The sequence below is a fragment of the Pelophylax lessonae genome (genome assembly GCF_965119305.1).
Source record: "Pelophylax lessonae genome assembly, chromosome: 2".
NCBI lineage: Eukaryota > Metazoa > Chordata > Amphibia > Anura > Ranidae > Pelophylax > Pelophylax lessonae.
Genome location: NC_138769.1, coordinates 462,024,748 through 462,045,302, shown reverse-complemented (window position 1 = coordinate 462,045,302; position 20,555 = coordinate 462,024,748). Strand labels below are relative to the sequence as shown.

The 20,555-nt window shown below is 43.8% G+C and overlaps 1 protein-coding gene across 1 annotated transcript in view; it reads left to right on the top strand.

The window, feature by feature from the left end:
• The first annotated feature begins 588 nt into the window (after positions 1–588).
• The window catches only part of LOC309546417 (putative GTP-binding protein 6), a 51,157-nt gene continuing 31,190 nt past the window's right edge, over positions 589–20,555 (top strand). The window contains exons 1-5 of the mRNA XM_082246080.1: positions 589–990; positions 5,702–5,839; positions 8,119–8,189; positions 17,572–17,702; positions 20,032–20,102. Coding sequence (XP_082102206.1) covers positions 645–990; positions 5,702–5,839; positions 8,119–8,189; positions 17,572–17,702; positions 20,032–20,102 — 757 coding nt within the window. The 5' untranslated portion in view covers positions 589–644. The remainder of the gene's footprint in view (positions 991–5,701; positions 5,840–8,118; positions 8,190–17,571; positions 17,703–20,031; positions 20,103–20,555) is intronic.

Sequence of the window (20,555 nt, the reverse complement as noted above, 5' to 3'; positions counted from 1 at the left end):
ATATATTTTTTTTAATTGTTGCTCTTTTTATGTTTATAGCGCAAAATAAAAAAATAAAAAAACGCACAGGTGATCAAATACCACCAAAAGAAAGCTCTATTTGTGGGAAAAAAGGACATCATTTTTATTTTGGTACAGCGTACGACTGTGCAGTTTTCCGTTAAAGTAACGCAGTCCCGAATCGTAAAAAATGGCCTTCCGGTCCAGAACTTGTTAAAGGAATGAGGTGGCAACCCTAGGTTCCGCATGGGAGAAGATGGATGCAGTCTCCAGCAGGGACGACGAGGGCTTCGTTTGCAGGTACATGTCACATAATGTGCTAGTATGTGATCCATACCGGCACATTATGCCTTTACTTTGCAGGAAAGAAAAAAACTAAAAAAAAGAAAATCAGAGTTTGCTTCTGCTTTAAACAGATGGCTAGGAAGCCTAATAATCAAAAGCTCCAACCGCAGGCTACAGAATAGAACAGCAACACACCATAAATCCTCTAGAGGTCACCCTTGTGACTTCCTGCTGGCTCTATCACCACACTTGTACTATACACAGACCAATGTTATCACCACATGACCAGAGTCCCCGCCCCTCTGCACGTGGTCTGACTGACAGGTCACATGAGCACATGGAGCCTGGCCTTGTGAACAATGTTCCTCCGCCAGCTGCTAGGAGTGGTGAGGGGATGTCACATAGTGCGGAGGGTCGCGTTCTCCCCGGGCTGCTGTCGGTATGGCAGTCACGTGGTGCCGTTCCTCGGTCCTGATCGGCTGTACGCTTTGGGGCTCCGTACTCTGTGGAAGGGCACGCCGTGCAGGAAGGCTCGGATACCGGGGGGCTGGGATGGAGGGGAGAACGGGGAGTCGGACGAGGAAGATGAAGAGGATGTGGAGGAGCTTCTGGTTTCTCCCACACCCGCCATCCATGGGGCGCAGAAGATATTCATTGTACATCCAGATGTTAAATGGGGGGCTAAGAAGCCCAATGACACCACTGGTAATAATAATAATCACCATAGAGGGGGCTGTGAGGAGGAGAGCAGGAGGGGGTCCTATAACATTGAGGATCATTAGTGGAGGACTACTTCCACTATGGAGGACTTCTCAAAAGAGGTCCAATGTCACTGAGGATCATTAGTGGAGGAGGACTTCTCAAAAGGGGTCCAATGTCACTGGGGATCATTAGTGGAGGACTACTTCCACTATGGAGGACTTGTCAAAAGGGGTCCAATGTCACTGAGGATCATTAGTGGAGGACTACTTCCACTATGGAGGACTTCTCAAAAGGGTCCAATGTCACTGAGGATCATTAGTGGAGGACTACTTCCACTATGGAGGACTTCTCAAAAGGGGTCCTATGCAAGTTTAGTGCAGTGTGATTCTCCATTAACACTTGTGCAACTTGTCAGTTGCTTGACAAGTCGTTCCTCATGTTTTCCAATGATAACCATTCATATATGTGCGACTAAGGCCACTTTCACACTTGTGCGATTGGGACTGGAAAGTTGTACCCCCATGATTTCCAATGAGTACCATTCATATCTGTGCGACTTCAAAGTAGTCCCTGCACTATTTTTTTCTCCAACTTTGATGTGATGAGGTCCATAGACCTCAAGATTAAACAGGCGTTTCTTCAAGTTGCGTTGAAGTTGTGTGACTTTCAGGTCGCACAAGCCTTAAAGGGGCCTTAAAGTTGTAGCAACTTCCAAGTAGTTAATGTACTTTGGCCTGACTTTCATGCAATTTGAGGGCCATAGACTTTAATGTTAACCATTAGAAGTTGCATGAACGTCATAAAGGCCCCTTTCACACTTATGCAACTTGGGACTGCAAAGTTGCATGACAAGTCGCACCCCATGATTCCCAATGAGTACCATTCATACCTGTGTGACTTCAAAGTAGTCCCGGCACTACTTTGGTCCAACTTTGATGCGACTTGAGGTCCAGAGACCTCAAGATTACACAGGCGTTGCTTTAAGTTGCGTGACTTTGAGGTCGTACAAGTGTGAAAGCGGCCTGAATAAAAGTTTACAATGCAACTTATGTGCAACAGTTGACCAATATCACTGGTCAAAGTCGCATCCAAAGTCAGCACAACTTTGGAGTCCTACAAGTGTGAATGGAGCCTTAAATGGAAATCACATGCAGATTGCTTATCTGTCCAACACATTCCAGTAGTGTTCTTCAAGTCTTTGCTTTGTTTCTTATCTCCCATCCCTGGCCTATGTACGGAGAGAAGAGGCTAGTATCCAAATTGCATCAGAAACGCATAAGAATTGCTTCTGAACCGTACCAACTCCCACTAGAGCTGTTCCTTGACATCACACTGCAAAACGGTTTCCACTTACACTGCATCAGTGTGAACCTTGTACGATTTAAAAGTCGCATGGCAAGTCTCGCCTAATTTGCGGCAATCGAACCGTTCAAATTGTTGTGACTCAAAAAAAGGTTCCTGCACTATTTCTGTGCAATTTCAGTGTGACTTGCATTGGCATCTCTTAAATGAAGTCTCACAGTTATCAGCAAGCTGCACATGAAATCACACTTGCTTTGAAGTCGCACTGAAGTAGCTCGACTTCAAAACCGAACTGTTATGAACCAGGGCTAGCCCTGCTTCACACTGATGCAATTCTGTATATATTTCAGAACCCATGGAATCGCATGACAAGTGAAATAACATGAGTTGGTTTCACATCCTACAGGCTTGCTTTCTGTAAATGCACTATATTGTCAAAAGTATTGGGACGCCTGCCTTTACACGCACATGAACTTTAATGGCATCCCAGTCTTAGTCCGTAGGGTTCAATATAGAGTTGGCCCACCCTTTGCAGCTATAACAGCTTCAACTCTTCTGGGAAGGCTGTCCACAAGGTTTAGGAGTGTGTCTATGGGAATGATTGACCATTCTTCTAGAAGCGCATTTGTGAGGTCAGGCAATGATGTTGGACGAGAAGGCTTGCCTCACAGTCTCCACTTTAATTCATCCCAAAGGTGTTCGTTCGGGTTGAGGTCAGAATTCGCTCATCCATGTCTTTATGGACCTTGCTTTGTGCACTGGTGAACAGGAAGGGCCAACCCAAAACTGTTCCCACAAAGTTGGGAGCATGAAATTGTCCAAAATGTCTTCGTATGCTTATGCTTTGTGTCCCTTCACTGGAAATAGGGGCCAAGCCCAACCTCTGAAAAACAACCCCACACCATAATCCCCCCCTCCACCAAATGATTTGGACAGGTGCACAAAGCAAGGCAGCCTTCTAGCTGCAAGGGGTGGGCCAACTCAATATTGAACCCTCTGGACTAAGACTGGAATGCCATTAAAGTTTGTGTGTGTAAAGGCAGGCGTCCCAATACTTTTGACAATATAGTGTATATTCTCCCCAGTCATGCTGGGTCCTCGTCACAGTGCTGAACATCTGTTACTGCAGGGGTAAAGTGGTTCTAAAGCCTAATTATTTTTTACTTTACCTCTTCTGGACCGCCCCACATACATTTACTGCAGCGGAACAGCCTCTCTGCGCGAAATCTCGTACCTGTATGTGATTTCACTCTTCCTGGTCTGGGGCGCGCTGCCGGTGACTAGCTCCAGTTGTGATTGGACACAGCAGGTGCCAGTCAGCGGGTCTGGCGGACTCGATGTGCGATGGGACCTACCGACCATTCCTGAGGCAGACATAACTGTGGTCTGCCTATGTAAACAAGGCAGATCTCTCTTCTGTGACAGGAGAACACAGATCTTGTGTTTCTGCTAAGCAGGAACACAGATCTCTTCTTACAATAAAAGCAACCCACACAGTTAGCAAGCACTCCCTAGGAACACGGTTAGCCCTTTGATCGCCCCTGATGTTAACCCTTTCCCTGCCAGTGCCATTAGTGAAGTCAAAGTATTATTTAGCACTGATCATTGTATTGGTGTCAGTGGTCCCCAAAAAAGTGTAATTTAGTGTCCAGTTTGTCTGCCACAATGTTGCAGCCCCGCTATAAGTCGCTGATTGCTGCCATTACTAGTAGAAATAACAATTCCATAAAAGTATCCCATAGTTTGTAGATGCAATAACCTACAATTGTGCTTATAAGTTTAAATACCTTGGCAGAAGTTATGATTTTTTGGAAATTTTTCAGAGAATATGAATAACACAAAACCTTTGATCAGGGTCATTTAGGTAGTTTCTGTTGTCATTATGATTTAAAAAGAGTAAACACAGTTGATTGATAATAAATGGCTTCAGCCAAACACTAATCATGAGTGAAATAAGTTTGTGTTCTCATTCATATTCTCTGAAAAAAGGGTAAGGAATCCTAAATCCTATGTAAACTTATGAGCACAACTGTATACGCAAACCAATTAATATACGCTTATTGGGATGTCTTTTACCAAAAATATGTAGCAGAATACATATTGACCTAAATTGAAGAAGAAATTTAATTTTTTTTTTTTTATTGGATGTGTTTTTATATCAGAAAGTAAAAAATATTGTTTCTCTTTCGCTCATTGACGGACACAGCTCCTGATCTTCATAACCATTGGGTTATACTGCCCATACAAGAGTAGGACACTAGGCAGAAAAAGAATCTGGCTACGCCTATGGGCAGTCCCAGGGGGTATACGCCCTCTCCCTGCTATAGGTACTCAGTTTTGTTTCAAGCAGTATCAGGAGTATTATAACTATTTTTTTCTGCCTACTCCGGACCTAGTCTCTTGCTGGGATCTCTGGTCCTGGCAAATTTTTTTAGATAGAAACTTTTTCTCCTGGTTGTTCCTGTGAGATCTACAATTAACTGCCGAACTAGGCGATGGGCTGGATAATATAGATCTAGTGGTCACTCCAGTCTGGCCAGCGAGCACACGCAGACCTCAGCTCCGCACTTAGTCGGCCGCGACATAGCCCCACTGGACGGGGGCTGGCCTGCGAGTTAAATGCCGTTCAAGGTCGCATACGACTTGGTCTCGGCACAAGTTGCAGCATCCTCCTGGCAGACAGCCCCCCCATTTTGATGGTGAGGGGATCTGTCTGGAGCGGTGCCCGCCTTGTTCCTGGTATGTTAGTAGCTCTCCCCCCTGAAGGGTTTTGTGGTGGAAGTTGGCCCCTCCTTGGGATGAACAGTGGCACCCCAGGATTCCCGTCAGGTACCCCCCTTTCACCTGTCCCCATCCTACCCCCCCCTCCACTTATGCCGGGGCTGTTCCACCTCCTGGGGTGGGGGCAGAGCGATTTGCTGGGGGGTGGGGGGAAGACGGCGACCGGATGATCGGATGTGTGGGGAGGGGGCTCCTGGAGTCGTTTGTGTCCCGAGTGGAGGTGGTTTTCGGGTGATGGGCTGGCAAAAAAGTGCCCCTGCCTCATCTGTCTCATCAGGTCCTAAATCTGATTTGGCCACCGCAGACGTGGTGCACCCTGCTGGGTTTTAAATGTTGAATGGCAATTCATCAACATGCTTTACTTCTGTCCTTCATATATCTTTAATTTTACAATAATTTTATTTAAAATTTTTCCTCTAAAAGCCATACATATGATGGTTTTGGAACTAGATTTCTACCTACTGCTGGTAAGATTGCCAGCTTTACTTAATTAGAATTTTTATTTGAATAATACTGCAAGTGCTGGTGTTTTATGATAAATGTTAGCATTCAAATCCAATGTGGCATTGCGGAGTAGAATTCCATGTACTTACTAAACTGTCTTTACCAATGGCCTTGTCTTTTTCTCCAGCTGAACTTTTGGTTGCTGAAGCAGTCGCTCTAGTACACAGCATTCCTAACTGGATAGTTGTGGATAAGCTAATGATGTCTACAAAAGCGCCTGATCAGAAACGCATTTTTGGAAAAGGGAACTTTCAGACTCTTACAGGTAATATATTGAGAATGTTGTTACACTTATGCTTTTTGCAGTATATTGCAATAGGTTATGGCACTAAAGAAAATATCCTAAAAATAGGCCAGCAACCGAAGGCAAGAAATCACCAGTAATCTTGAGAAGTATTACCTTTCAGGCTCTTGATTTTTTTTTGACAGTTTAGGCATTGTTGCACAGTTCATTATACTGTAGGACACTGGCTAGTGAACAGACTGTAAACACTAGAGGGTTGTGGCAGTGATAGTGTTATTTGTCTGCATATCATATCTATATGTAGATTTAAAGTATGGCCAAAGCTCTTTTGGTCATACTTCTTATGTGGGTCACAGAGTGCACATAACATAGTTCTGCACTCCTTTGACCTAAAATGGGCTAAAGCCCATTGTCGGCTGATTTCACAGAGCTGGTCCAGGCTCTGTCGGGATTTGTCCAGATGCCTGACCGGCAGTTGGCTCAGCTCACTGCTGAGAGCCTAAATAAGCCGCTTTGGCCTCCCCCACAGCCTGGTGGTGGTGGGGCGGAGCAGGGAGCTGGTGACTGATAGTCAATGCTCATTGTTCACTGAAGACTGAGAATGGAGTGATCAGCAGTCATGTAATCGCGCGGTTCTCCTTAGAGCTGTCAGGGTATAGCTTCAGCATTGGACCGATGCTGCCTCCACCTAGGTGAGGATGTGTTTGTTTTTTTTGTTTTCTTCCACACTTCTCTTAGCATTTTGAAGGAAGGGGCAGAGTTGCTATTCACTGAAAAATTGCTAATTGTTTTTATTTTGGCTGCTTTTAGTAACTGCCTTGCCTTCAGAATAGAGTAAAGGGACAAGGGAGGGGTTGATGGCATAAAATCTTTCTGTGGTCCTCCTACTCCTTTAGTTTGGATAGTGCTGTGTTTGCTGTATTGAGAGAAAAGACACTTTCAGAAAGCAGAATTTAGAGTTTCTAAATTCTACAGCTTAGAGGTAACGCTGCAGCCTTTAGAAAAGTATCAGTCTGGAGGGTGAATTGGACATATTACTTGGTGCAGACCAAGATGCGCAGACAAAATATTTATTTCACTAGTCAGAAGTGATTATTATGAACATTATTTTTTTTAAACTGCTGTCATCACTGAAGTGTGTAGAATAATAACGCAATGTTTCCTAAGTTAGGCTAAGTTCACACTTAAATTGGATGCGGCTCACAGCAGGGGTCCCTATTCTCCGTTTCAAGGACGAATCAGTCTTGAGTTTTTGCCTGAATTCAGTCCTGAAACGGAGCCAGAAACGCACAGGACCCCTGTGCAATCCGCTCTACAGCCGCCACAGAGGTGTGTGAACCGTCTCCATTGAGAGCCCATCACAGTCTCCTGTTATGCGAATTGGAGTGTGGGGAAACCCACATCCAATTCGCACTAGTGTGAACCCAGACTTAAATCTCAACTCCAGGAAATCAGTAACTTTAATAAAACTGCAGGCATACTATGATTTAAGTCCAATGAGGTGCATGCCACCTCCTGGACTTATCTCTGTTATTTACATCTGACAAGTTTGTGCTCCAGGAAAATAGCTTTCAGAGCTCCAACGCTGGCTACTCTTGTCTCAGCTGCTTCACGTGTAGTGTTGACGCAACTGCTATCCCCGCCCCCTCCCTCCTTCTGCCCAATCACAGAAGCCTTTGTATTATATGAAGTTCTTCACAAAATACAAAGGCCTTTTAATGGGCAGCAGGGAGGGGTAGGTATAGCTGCGATGCGTGCTTCTCTCCTCAGCTCTAAGTGACTTTGCTGGAGTGCAATAAACCTGTCAGATATAAGCGATAGAGCTAAGTCCAGGAAGTAGCATGTACCTCGTTTTTAACTCCTAGTATGCCTGCACGTTTTACAAAACTAAACTGGAAATCTTTTTTTTATTTTTATTTTATTTATTTTTTTATATATTTATTGCATGTCTCAATGTCTCGCTTGTCTCATGTTATTACCAACATAGAAGTTGCAAAGGAGACAGATAATGACATGAATGTTACCATACTCCATGACAAGAATTACAGTAACCATATAAAGTCAACATTAATGCTATGGATTCAGAGAGGTTAAAGTAAGAGGATTAGAAATCCGTCTACCCCATATTTGATGGAACACTTTTATTTTTTTTTTCTGAAGTTCAAAAGTAAGTTTATGCAGGGGAAGGGAATCATTAACACGTTTTAGCCAGTAGACCAATGTAGGTATGACAAACCCAGAAACTAGCTTTATTATTAAACTTGTAACCCCTGTTATATTTTTATTTATTTATTTTTTAGAAAAGATTAAAGGGATTCCTCAGATCACTGCAGTTTTCTTGAACCTTGAAAGACTATCTCCTTTGAGTGAGGTAAACCTGCATGCAATATATGAAATGCTTCAAAATTGCAAATGACGTTATTCAAACGAAATTCATACATTAATAACTATTAAATTATATAACTGGGTCTAAAACTGTTTCAGTAGTGCAAATGAGTTAGGCAGATCTATACTTTTCATCCTTTGGGAAAGATGACATTTAAAACCTTTAGGCCTCTTTCACACGGCTGCTCTGGTTTTTTGCTCCGCTGCGGGACTTTTTTTTTTTTCACGGAGCGGATGACACTTGTGTCATCCGCTCCGTATGTCTGCATATCATCCCATCCGTTTGCGGATGATATACGGACATAATGTAAGTCTATGGGCATTGCGGATGTCAGCGGATGACACCGCTGACATCCGATTTTGCTTCCTTTCCGTTTTTTGAACGGAGGAAAAATAGGGTTCTGTTCCGTTCCAAAAAACGGAACAGAACTGAAAGGACGAAATTCGGATGACCATCCGCTGACATCCGCAATGCCATAGACTTACATTATGTCCGTAAATCATCCGCAAAAAAATAGGATGATTTGCGGACATACGGAGTGCCCGTGTGAAAGGGCCCTTATTAGGTTATACTGCATCCTCCACAATGATTGGAAACGGCCAGACTGTAGGCCAGCCCAGGATTTCACCATTCTTATTACCAGCATACCTCAGCTATTTTTTTGCTAGTGTCTTAGGAGGATGGACATCTTTTTGTTTATGTTAAGACTAGCCTTTGAATTTTTTCTAGTTACATTTATTCTTCAGTCAAGATTCATCTACATAAAATTGCTGCTGCTGGTTTTATCCAGCGGCTGGTAGTTATCTGGCGTAGTGATCTATAGCCTGGCTTTTAGACTGTACCACAACTTGATATTTCTGGATTGGACGATTGAGTCTGGAAGTGACCTTCATGTCCTGGGTTCCACGTGGGCACTTTTTAGACTATGTACTGGTTAAGTTAGCTGTGGAACACTTTCATGGTCTGGTGCCACTGGTATTTCCTCTGTTTTCCCTGCCTCTGAAGGCTTTTTGATGAGTAGACTATTATGCCAGGCACCAGGAGCTCCCTCATGTTTATTGATCACTGGGTGCCATTATTCCCCATTTGCCTTATTATCTTTCAGGACACCCACCTGAAAGATGGTCGACTATAACTTTTAAAATAAAAGGCCCTCCATCTCCCTTCAGACTCAGTTTTTCATTGTGTTTTTCACACAGAAAGGTTTGTTAGGTTTATTTTTTCTAAGCTGGTTAATTTAGGTAATTGAGGTCACGTGACCTCTCCAGATAGTCTTGATGAGGTTTTTTTTTTTTTTTTTTTTTTTGCTGGGTTCCCAACAGGTTTTTTACCTAAAGGTTTGCTTCTCTGGTGGTTCAAGTCTGCCCTCCCTCCAAAACATAGGAAAATTCCCTGGTTTTTTTTTTTTTTTGTTTTGTTTTTTTTTTTGCAAACAGGTAAAGATAGTATGCCTAAAAAGAAATGTGAAAACTGTGGTACCAGGCTATTTAGTTCTTGAAAGAAACCATTTTGTAATTAACATGTATCATATATCTGTTTCACAAACTGCTTCCAATATGAAGGACTTTCAGTACTATGCGTAAGGAAATGGCTTCTTCTTTCTGCCCTTTTAGGTTTGTTATTGCTGATCTAGGGCCCTCCACTTTTAAAGCCTTAGCTCTGCTTAAAACTGAGAATGAGCAATTTGCTGGGCTCTGAGTTAAGGGAAAGATTTTAGACCCTTCTACTTTGAGTGGGGGTTGCTTAGGGGAGGAGAAAAAAGATGTGTGGAGCTGGGGCAGCCAGATTTTTCTTTAGTGGATGGGACAGAGGAATTGCTAAAAGCTGTGTATAATTCTGAGTTGACTGTGGATGTTTAACTAGCCCATTCAGTGCTAAATCCCCCACCTCAACAGTTTTACATCCTAAATCTACCGGGAGAGCAGATGAAAAATCGTTGCCTTGACAGAGTTGCACATCAGCAAAATCTCGATTTTATACCCATTTGTTCCTGGTGCAGAAACCTTCAGGAAAATACAGAATGGTTATAAATCTAAAAAGTTAAGCAAGTTTCTCTTTTTACAAAACCTTTCAAGAGGAAAGCATCTCCTTTTTCAGGAGGCTGTCCTGGTCTTTCTGGATTTACAGGATGTATACATTCATGTGCTTATCCATCAGGCTCACCAGAAGCATCAAAGATTGCCATACTGACAGAGTTGGGTGCAATACTGGCAGTTCACAGCCATTCTTTTTGGTCTTTTGGCTGCACCCAGTATTTTTACAAAAATTCTAACAGTGATCATGGCCTTTCTGCGACTACAAAAAGTAGCAATAGTCCCTTACTATTTTATGGTTTTGGCTTGGCACAGGGCAAGCTAAACTCAGACCTTTGCCTAGTTCTACAGGTATTTTGGACGATACACTGATTTCCTTTGTAATCAGTTGTTTATCTAGGTTTGATGCAGTCCAGCAAAACCATTTTCTTACAGAGTGGTGGACCCTCCGGTTTCCAGATTAAACAAGGCAACCATGATGACCAGTAGGCAGAGGCTGTGGCCCGCACTATGTACACCTTGGCTGGTTCGGAGATGAGGCCGGTATTTACCATTGCCCTGGTGTCACAAACTCTTGAGTGGGCTAAGAGCTACCCCGTGACCAGCTCCCCCCTGCCTTCGCTGAGCTGGCAGACCAGCTGGTCCAGGGGCTTCAGTTTATCTGTGATGCCTCTTTGGATGCAGCTCCTCTGATGGCTCGCCTCTCTGTTTTGGCGGTGGTCCTTCGGCGTGTCTTTTGGCTCAAACACTGGTCTCTAGATCAGACTTCTAAAAAGGCCTTGACTGATTTTCCCTTTTAAGGAGATCGCCTGTTTGGAGCTACCCTGAATGGCATCATTAAAGGTCTCACAGGGGGGAAGAGTAACTTTTCTTTCGCAGGCTACTAAGTACAAGAAATCTCATTGTAGACGTGGACCTTCCTTTTCGGCTCATAAGAAATGTTTTTGTCCCTCAGGGGCTCGAAGCCTTTCAGGACCTCCTCTGGAGGATTCAAAGGAACCTGGTCTGGCAAGCCAAGAGCGGGCTTCTCCAGACCCGTGGACAAGGCTCATTCTGCATGAAGGTGCGCCCTCACCCATATTAGGGGTGAGGGGACGTCGTCGCTGGTTTCCAGACCCGTGGACTTCCCTGGTACAAGACAAGTGGGTTCACAAAGTCATTCAGTCTGGCTACAAGATCGAGTTTCACTCTTGTCCCCCAGCAAGGTTTTTTCCTTCCAACCTGCACTTGTCCACAGACCAGTTACATGGTCTGTTTGGGGATGGTAAAAGACCTGTTCCTTCAAGGGATGATTGTCCCAGTTCCGACTTTCAGGGTTTTTACTCACACCTGTTCAGTCCCCAGGAAAGAAGGAAAAACACATCCAGTCCTGGACCTCAAGGCGCTAAACTGCTTTGTGCGGGTACAGAAGTTCAGAATGGGGTGCATTTGAACAGTGGTGGCATCCCTGCGTCAGGAGGGATTTCCTCGCCTCTATAGATATCAAGGATGCCTATCTTCACATTCCAATATGTGCCAGTCACCTGCATGTTCTCCGCTTTGCAATGAGAGAGGAGCATTATCAGTTTGTGGCGTTACCCTAGGGTCTCACCTCCACTCCTCGGGTCTTCACAAAAGTGTTTGCTCCGGTGCTAGCATTGCTACGCCGATGGGGGATCATGGTACTGGGCTACTTGGGCAATCGCCTGCGAGTGGAGTCTCCCTCTGCTCTGGTGGAGAGCCTGGAGATCCCAATACGAACTCTGCGGGGGTTTTGCTGGATTCTGAATTTTCAGAAGTCTGCCTTGGTTCCGTTCACAAAGCTGGACTATTTGAGCCTGACTCTGGACTCGGCCATAGCCAGAGTTCTCCTTCCTATGGACAAACTCCAGAAATTGCAGGCTGCAATTTGTCTCCTGCTGTCCAACAGTTGGCCATCCCTCCAGACTTGCATGCGGGTGCTGGGCCTGTGGTATCTACCTTTTTGAGGCGGTTCCGTTTGCACAGTTCCATACGAGGTCCCTGCAAAGCGAGATTCTGACCAAGTGGGACAAGACTCCGCAGTCTCTGGACAGTCAGATCCGGCTTAGTCGGGGAACAAAGGAGTCCCTCATAAGGTGGCTTTGCACTCCGGCGCTTAGGCTGGGCAAATCCTTCCTCCCCTTGTATTGGACAGTGGTCACCATGGAAGCCAGCCTGTCTGGCTGGGAAGGCATCCTCGGCAAGCATTCTGCTCAGGGGATCTGGACGCTGGTAGAGTCCAGACTACTGATCAATGTCCTGAAACTCCAAACGATCAGAGTGTCTGGGTCATTGGACGGATCATCTTCAGGCAGGCCCAGTGCGCATTCAATTGGACAGTGCCACGGCCGTGGCTTATGTCAATCACCAAGGGGGCACAAGAAGTGCCCTGGCAGCTCTGTAGGTAGCTGGCATTCTTAGGTCTGCAGAAAGGTTCATTCCTGCCCTCTCCGCCCTACACATTCCTGGGGTGGAAAATTGGTAGGCGACTACCTCAGTCGGCAGGCGTTGGACCAAGGGGAGTGGTCCCTTCATCCGGAGGTGTTTCATCAGCTGTGTCTCCAGGGGGCACTCCCGAGGTGGATCTGTTGGCGTCTTGGCTTAACAGGTGCAGAGGTTTGTGGCTCGGTCAATGGATCCACTGGTGGACGCCACGGACGTGCTGGTGGCCCCGTGGGGTCAATATCATCTGATAATACGGCTTCCTTCCTCTCAAGCTTTTGCCCAGACTCCTATGCAGGATCGAGGCAGAAGGGATTCTGGTCATCTTAGTGGCCCCGGACTGGCCTCGTCAGGCTTAGTACGCTGATCTGGTGCGGCTGGTCACCGACGTTCCTTGGAAGCATCCTCTCAAAGAGGATCTGCTGTCCCAAGGACCGATCTTCCATCCTGCTTAACAGTCGCTGGCTTTGACAGCTTGGCTGTCGCAAGGTGCTGATGGATAGAAGTTTGTCTGAGTCGGTGATTCCTACATTGTTAAAAGCTAGGAAATCTACTTCGAGGAAGATCTACCATCGTACGTGGAAGACGTAGATTGCATGGTGTGAGTCTTTTGGGGTGCATCTCGCTCCTTCTCGATGGCTTGGATCTTAACATTCCTGTAACGGGGGGTTGAACAGAAATTGGCCTTGAGTACCATCAAGGGACAGGTATCAGCCTTGACGGTCTTTTTCCAACAACCTTTGGCCACTTACACCCAGGTGCTTACTTTTCTTCAGGGTGTTCGACATTTGGTTCCTCTACTGCGGGCTCCGTTACCATTTTGGGATCTTAATCTACAGAAGCCTCCCTTTGAAAATATTTGGGAGAATCCCCTGCTTACGCTGTCCCAGAAGGTGACCTTTTTGGTGGCTATCACCTCTGCATGCAGGTTGTCGGAACTGGTGGCGTTATCCTGTCGTTCACCTTATTTGGTTATTTACACGAACGTGGTGCTTTGACCCTGTCCGTCATTCTTTCTTAAGGTGGTCTCTGATTTTCATTTGAATGAAGACATTGTGTTTCCTTCCCTGTGTCCCAGACCTAAACATCCAAAGGAAATTGCCTTGCATGCCTTGGATGTGGTCCAGGCAATTAGGGTGTACTTAGTAGCTATGGAGTCTTTCAGGAAGTCAGACTCTCTATTTTTGCTCACAGATGGACTTCGCAAAGGGTTGTCCGCTTCCTCTGTGACCATTTCCAGATGTTTTAGACAGACGGTGGTTCAGGCCTATTCCATCAGGGGTCAGGTTCTTTCCCTGTCAAGGAGCACTCTACTAGGGCACTTAGTGATGCAGTGACAAAGGGTTTGCAAGGCGGCCACCTGGTCGTCTGTGCAAGTTTTATAGCATCTGCGGATGCTTCCTTTTGGCTGCAAGGTTTTGCGGGCTGCTTTTTAAAGGACCTGATCCTCTTTGAGGGTGTATTGTTTTTTTCAGGTGGGCTCCAGTTGTTTTGGTTAAGCCCCTGTTGCCTGGTTGGCTAATGTTTAGCCTTGGGAATTTTTTTGCTGTTTCCCACCCCTCACGTTTAACACTGCTTTGGGATGTCCCAATGGTCAAGAATGACAGGAGCTGTGTTTGTCCATGAACGAAAGAGAAAATGGGATTTTTGACTTACTGTAAAATCCATTTCTCTGATGTTCATTGACGGACACAGCACCCACCCCTCTGTAGAGTTATAATTCTCCTGACACTGCTTGTAACAAAACTGAGTGACTATAGCAGGGAGAGGGAGTATACCCCCTGGGACTGCCCATGGGTGTAGCCAGAAGTTTTTCTGCCTAGTGTCCTACTCCTGTACGGGGCAGTACAACCCAGTGGTCAAGAATGGCAGGAGCTGTGTCTGTCAATGAACACCAGAGAAATGGATTTCACGGTAAGTCAAAAATCCCATTATTTTTAAGGTGCAGATCATTAGAAAAGCTTTTTAGCCCAAGGTACTCAATAAGGGTATCTGAGGGCAGTTGTTAAGCAAGTTAGTTCTCATAATTATTTTAGTAAGGAAGGAGATATAAAAGATAATACCTATTTATGGTTTAGTTTGTGTATCTCTTAAGTCCTGTAAGCACCCCTGACTGGTTATGTCTTTTGCTGACCATTAATGCTGTTACTAATAGAAAAGCAGACACGCTGGCATTCACCCAGGCAGACATGGATTCAGTAGTTACCAGATACAGTAGGCCAGATAACCTTTTATTTCCCAGCACTCCTAAAAAAAGATACTCTTTTAAAATACAGGATACATTCTGATAAACAGGAGCTATAGTTTCCAAATACAGTTTCTATCTGTGAACTCTTATACCTAGTAACCAAAAAAGGAGCACAGGGATAGCACACTATACAGTGATAATTGGACAAATTGGATTGAGGCACTGAGGACTTTCATGGTACCACATAGACTTGCAAGACGATGGTTATTTAAAACATTAGTACATTTTTATTACACATTGGTTAAAAAAGCTCCGCCCATTGGGAAGAGCGTATCGATTACACAACACAATATACTGGTCCACTAGGGACATCTAGGCTGAAACCTAGACACTTTAGGAGGCTCAATCAGACCATTGCTCAGGTCCTAACAATCGGGTTCCCCGTCTCCATTTTAAGGTGCTCTCCACTAGAATCATCTATGTGGTCTTTCAGCATAAGGTCTCTTTCCAAGATATGCAGGAATTCCACCTGGTCTTCTGTTTTTACACTTTTCTACACACTGAAATGTTTTTTTTTTCTTTTCGAGTTATTGAGGAACATAGGGTCCCTCCTGTCTGTTTGTTTTTACGCTTCGTACTGCTTTGCTCCAAAACAGTAGCAGTAGGGTTTAAATCCTGGGCTGGCCCAATTATTTTTTATTTGCCAGTGTACAATCCCCTTGTAGGCCACAGTTTAACTTGAAGGTTTAGGACTTCCAATCAACTGCAAGAAATTTAAATGAAAGTAAATCACTTACAAATCTGGATTATTTAAATTGGCAATCTTTACTGGAGCTTGCACAGTAAGTAGTTGGAATATCCAGAGATCTAAGCAGTCCAGCAAAACGTCTGCCTTTTCTACCAAGCTTCCCTTCTGTTTGTTTAACCACTTGCCTACCGGGCACTTTCACCCCCTTCCTGCCCAGGCCAATTTTCAGCTTTCAGCGCTCTCACGCTTTGAATGACAATTGCGCGGTCATGCTACACTATACCCATATGAAATTTTTATCATTTTTTTCACACAAATAGAGCTTTCTTTTGGTGGTATTTAATCACCTCTGGGTTTTTTATTTCTTACAAAAAAAAAAAAGAAAAAAGACAGAAAATTTTGAAAAAAAAGTTTTTCTTATTTTCTGCGAGTACATTTTGAAAATAAATAAATTTTTCTCCTTCACTGATGTGCGCTGATGAGGCGGCACTGATGGGCACTGATAGGCTGCACTGATGAGGTGGCACTTATGGGCACTGATGAGGTGGCACTGATGAGGTACTAATATGCCGCACTGATGAGCACTGATAGGCGGCACTGAGAGGTGGCACTGCTGGGCACTGAGAGGCGGCACTGCTGGACACTGACGGGTGGCACTGATGGGCGGCACTGATGAGCACTGATGGGCAGCACCATCAGTGCCCACACTCAGTGCCCATAGTGCTGCTAGTCAGTGCCTAGATGAGCAGGCACTGATGGGCACTGACTGGCAGCACTATGGGCACTGATTGTGGGCACTGATGGCGGGCACTGATGGGCACTTATTGTATTTTATTTACCTCTTTTGTAATCGGGGCACTGGTGATCAGTGCCCTGATTACATTTTTCTGTGTCCCCTAACTGCTGATCGGCTCTGCTTTTCCTCACACGTAGTCTCTGTGTGAGGAAGGAGAGCTGGCGATGAGAGATGATCTCATATGTTTACATATGAGATCATCTCTCATTGCATGGTTCGATCACATAGTAAATGGCCGCTGTGATTGGCCTTTTACCACGATCTGTGATTGGCTGTGGCCGACACAGATTTTCCCCGATGCACGCTCACGTGAGCGCACGGGGAGCCTGTCACTGGGAGGCCGTTTAAAGACGGCCTCCCGGAAATTAGAGCCCGCGCTGTAGCCGTCTTTCGGCTATAGCGCGGGCGGCAAGAAGTTAATGTAATGGGCGTCCTCATTGACCAAACATCATTTGTCTAGTTTTGTCTGTCTGCATACATGGCCAACTTAAATTAAAGGATGAGATGATGTTGTTCACCTGCTGTCTCAGTTCAGCTTTTTCTTGTGCACATATCGTATATATTAATGTAAATATTCATATAATGTAGACACTTGTAACAATGTAAAAAAACGTGGAAAATATTTATTCGATTTTTCTAATGAACCTCAGTTATTCTTTAAAGTGATATTTAATGCTTTCTTTAAAACCAAAAACAAACATGTCATACTCACCTGTTCTGTACTCTCTTTTTGCACAGAGCAGCCCTGATCCTCCTCTTCTTGCATCCCTCGCTGGTGCTCTTGGCCCCTCCCTCCTGTCAGGTGCCCCCACAGCAAGCAGCTTGTTATGGGGGCACACAAGCAGGCTCGTTCCCAAGCCATGGATCTGCATGTCCATTCACGCACAGAGCCACGACTCAGCCTCGCCCCCTTTCTCCCCCTCATTGGCTGTGATTGACAGCAGTGGGAACCAATGGCTCCCACTGCTGTCTCGGCCAATAAAGAGGGAGAGCCGAGGCTCTTGTGCACATGCTTGGATCGAGATTGGGCTCAGGTAAGTATTAGGGGGGGAGCTGCTGCACAGAGGAGGTTTTTTACCTCCTGCATAGAATACATGAAGGTAAAAAAAAAACTTTCAGCCTTTAGAACCACTTTAATTTACTGTTATTTTCACTTGCAGAATGAACTGGAAGCAGCATGGGGAGTGAAAGTTTTTGACAGATACACAGTGGTCCTTAATATTTTCCGATACAATGCCCGCACAAAAGAAGCCAAGCTACAGATTGCGCTGGCTGAACTTCCATTACTAAGGTAGACTCACTGTAAATATCACAACTTATGTTCAAAGCATCAAGATAAAGATTAATCTATTGGAAAACTACCCCAGCATGTGCCTCTGAGACTGTCACTTTGCCTATTTAAGTGTCTTAAAGCCTACCTTCTCACCCACTTATACTCACATTTACTGCACTTCCTAATAACTCCATCTGAGACCTGGTTCTGACTGATACAGGTGCAGTATTTAGATCTGACATACACACAAGCAGGTAGAGCAATTGATAAAGGGATCACCATTTCATCACGTAAAGCCCCGTACACACGTACCGAATGTCGGCCGAACGATCGGCCGTTTTTTGTCCGGTGCTGTCCTGTCGGCTGAAAACTGCAAAAGACTGCACATGAATTTTGTCGGCCAACAACAGCCGACTGCAGAAGTGATGTCATGTGATGGTTAACTTTCCGTGTGTTTTTTCTTCTCTGAGCATGCCCAGTTTGCTAATCGGCTGTTTGTCGGCCGAATTCTGTACTGACTGACTGATCGGCCGTTCTGGTGTTGGCCAACAAAAATTTTAATGCCTGCACACCCGATTCTGTTCGGCCGAAAATGCGCTGTCGGAAGCATCATACTAACAAGCCTACAATCGGTCGTCGGCCAAATATTTACGGCCGACAATAGCTACGTGTGTACGGGGCTTTTAGCCTTTCCCCGTTTGTGATGCAAGATCTTGGAAATGGCAAGGCATGCTCTGGGTGCCATGTGACTGCCTGTCTCTGTAGGGACAAGCTAGATGAATGAATATATTGACATAAGGGAATCGATCAGCCATGGTGCTACAAAGTGCAGGCACAACATGTGAACCCATTTCTACAAGGCAAGACAAAAATAGGCACAGGGAGTTTAACTAAACTAATACCTAGTTAAAACAATAAAAACATTTGAAAGTGTGCAATGCCTTTAAAACATGCCTAAGGGCTCAATTTACCAAGCATTCTAGTTAGACATTGCATTTTCTTTCAAATGCTTACAGCTGTGTTTAAATAGAAAATGTAGCTTTTGAAAATAATATGCTGTGTTTGGCCTGGTGTTTGCGGCACTTAAAACAGACATGCTTCATCTGAAGAAATGCAAAGCAGGCCAAGCACAGCCTCACAGCCAGTGTTAATTTTGTTGACTAAATTAACACTATTTTAGTCAACTAAAACAATTCAGATGACTAAAATACAACTAAAACTAAAATGACCTTTTAGTCAAAAGTCATATATATATATATATATATATATATATATATATATATATATATATATATATATATATATATATATATATATATATATATATATATATATATATATATATTTTTTTTTTTTTTTTACATTTTACAAAAAACAGACAAATTACAACTTCGAAAAACCTGCCATGCCTCTTACTAAATACTTTAGATGATCTACTTTCCAAAAAGGGGTAGTTTGGGGGGCATTTGTACTGTCCTGCCATTTTCGGCCTCAAGAAATGAGATCAGCCGTCAGTACATCAGGATTGATCAGTTTTCAAATATATTTCATAGTCTGTGGACTTTATAACTTTCTTACTTACTAAATATTATACACTGATTTTAGGTTATTTTCACCAAAGAAATGTAGCAGAATACAATTTGGGCTAAATTGAAGAACAATTATTTATTTGCAAAATCTTTTGCCTGAAACGAAGAAAAACGTGTTTGTTTTTTTTTTTCAAACATTTTAATTTTTTTTAGTTTATTTAGCAAAAAATGAAAACTCAGTGGTGATTAAATACCATCAAAAGAAAGCTCTAGTTGTGTGTGTAAAATTATAAGTTTAGTATGGGTACAGTGTTGCATGACCGCGCAATTGTCATTGAAAGTTCGACAGTGCTGAAAGCTGAAAATTGTCCTGGGCAGGAAGGGTGTGAAAGTGCCCAGGGTTAAAGGTACGTGTGTTGGGTTTTTTTTTTTTATGTTTTTGTTTTTTGGAGGGAGATTTGACGAGCGTGTAATATAGAATATTTACTTTTCTTCCACCTCCCTGGGGTCTCTCAATAATACAATTCTTCATGCGTATAAGATGGTGCATTTGTCTCTTTGCACAGCTTATAGGGGTTGCTGTAAAACAGCTGGATGTATTCTGTCAGAGCAGATGGAGTGAATGTTTCAGAGCACATAAACACTGATGTGTCACTGTCAGACAGTCTATGGGAGTTTTTTCTACACATTATATCTTGTGCTATAATTCTGTGATATAGTACAACCATGTTGACTTACTAATCTCCTTTTTACAATGCCAGTGAGTTCAAAATTGCTTGATTATTTGATTTGTTTTTTTTTCTTTTTTTCCATTAAAGAACCAAACTACGGAATGAAATGGCCCACTTTGACCAGCAGGGAGGAGGTTCAAGATATGTTATGGGGTCAGGTAAGCTAGATTTATTTTTTCATTTATAGGCCATGGACTAAAGTATGTGTGTAAACTCCATTTATGAGCTTCTCTTATAGAAATGTCTCCCTTTTGCTTAGTTTGTTGTATAACCTTGAAAACATTGTGTTGTAGGTGCACAAAATACCCATTCATTCTGTTAAAACTCCACCGAGCTCAAAAAGTCCTATGCTTTTGCTCCTCTGTGAGCTAAAGAACGAATCCTTCATAGATATGAGTAGATGGTGTTCTATAATCCTGACATACTTCCTGTCCTAGAGTGACAATGCTTCTCTATTATACTGTAGATACCGTACCCGTGAGTGTTGTAACCTTAGGACAAGACATGGGTTTAAAAAATAAATAAAAATTGCAAGTTTAAAATCGTGCATACATGCACACTTAAAAAAAAAAAAAAAAAAATTTTGTTTTCCAAAATGTCTCCCAGCTGCT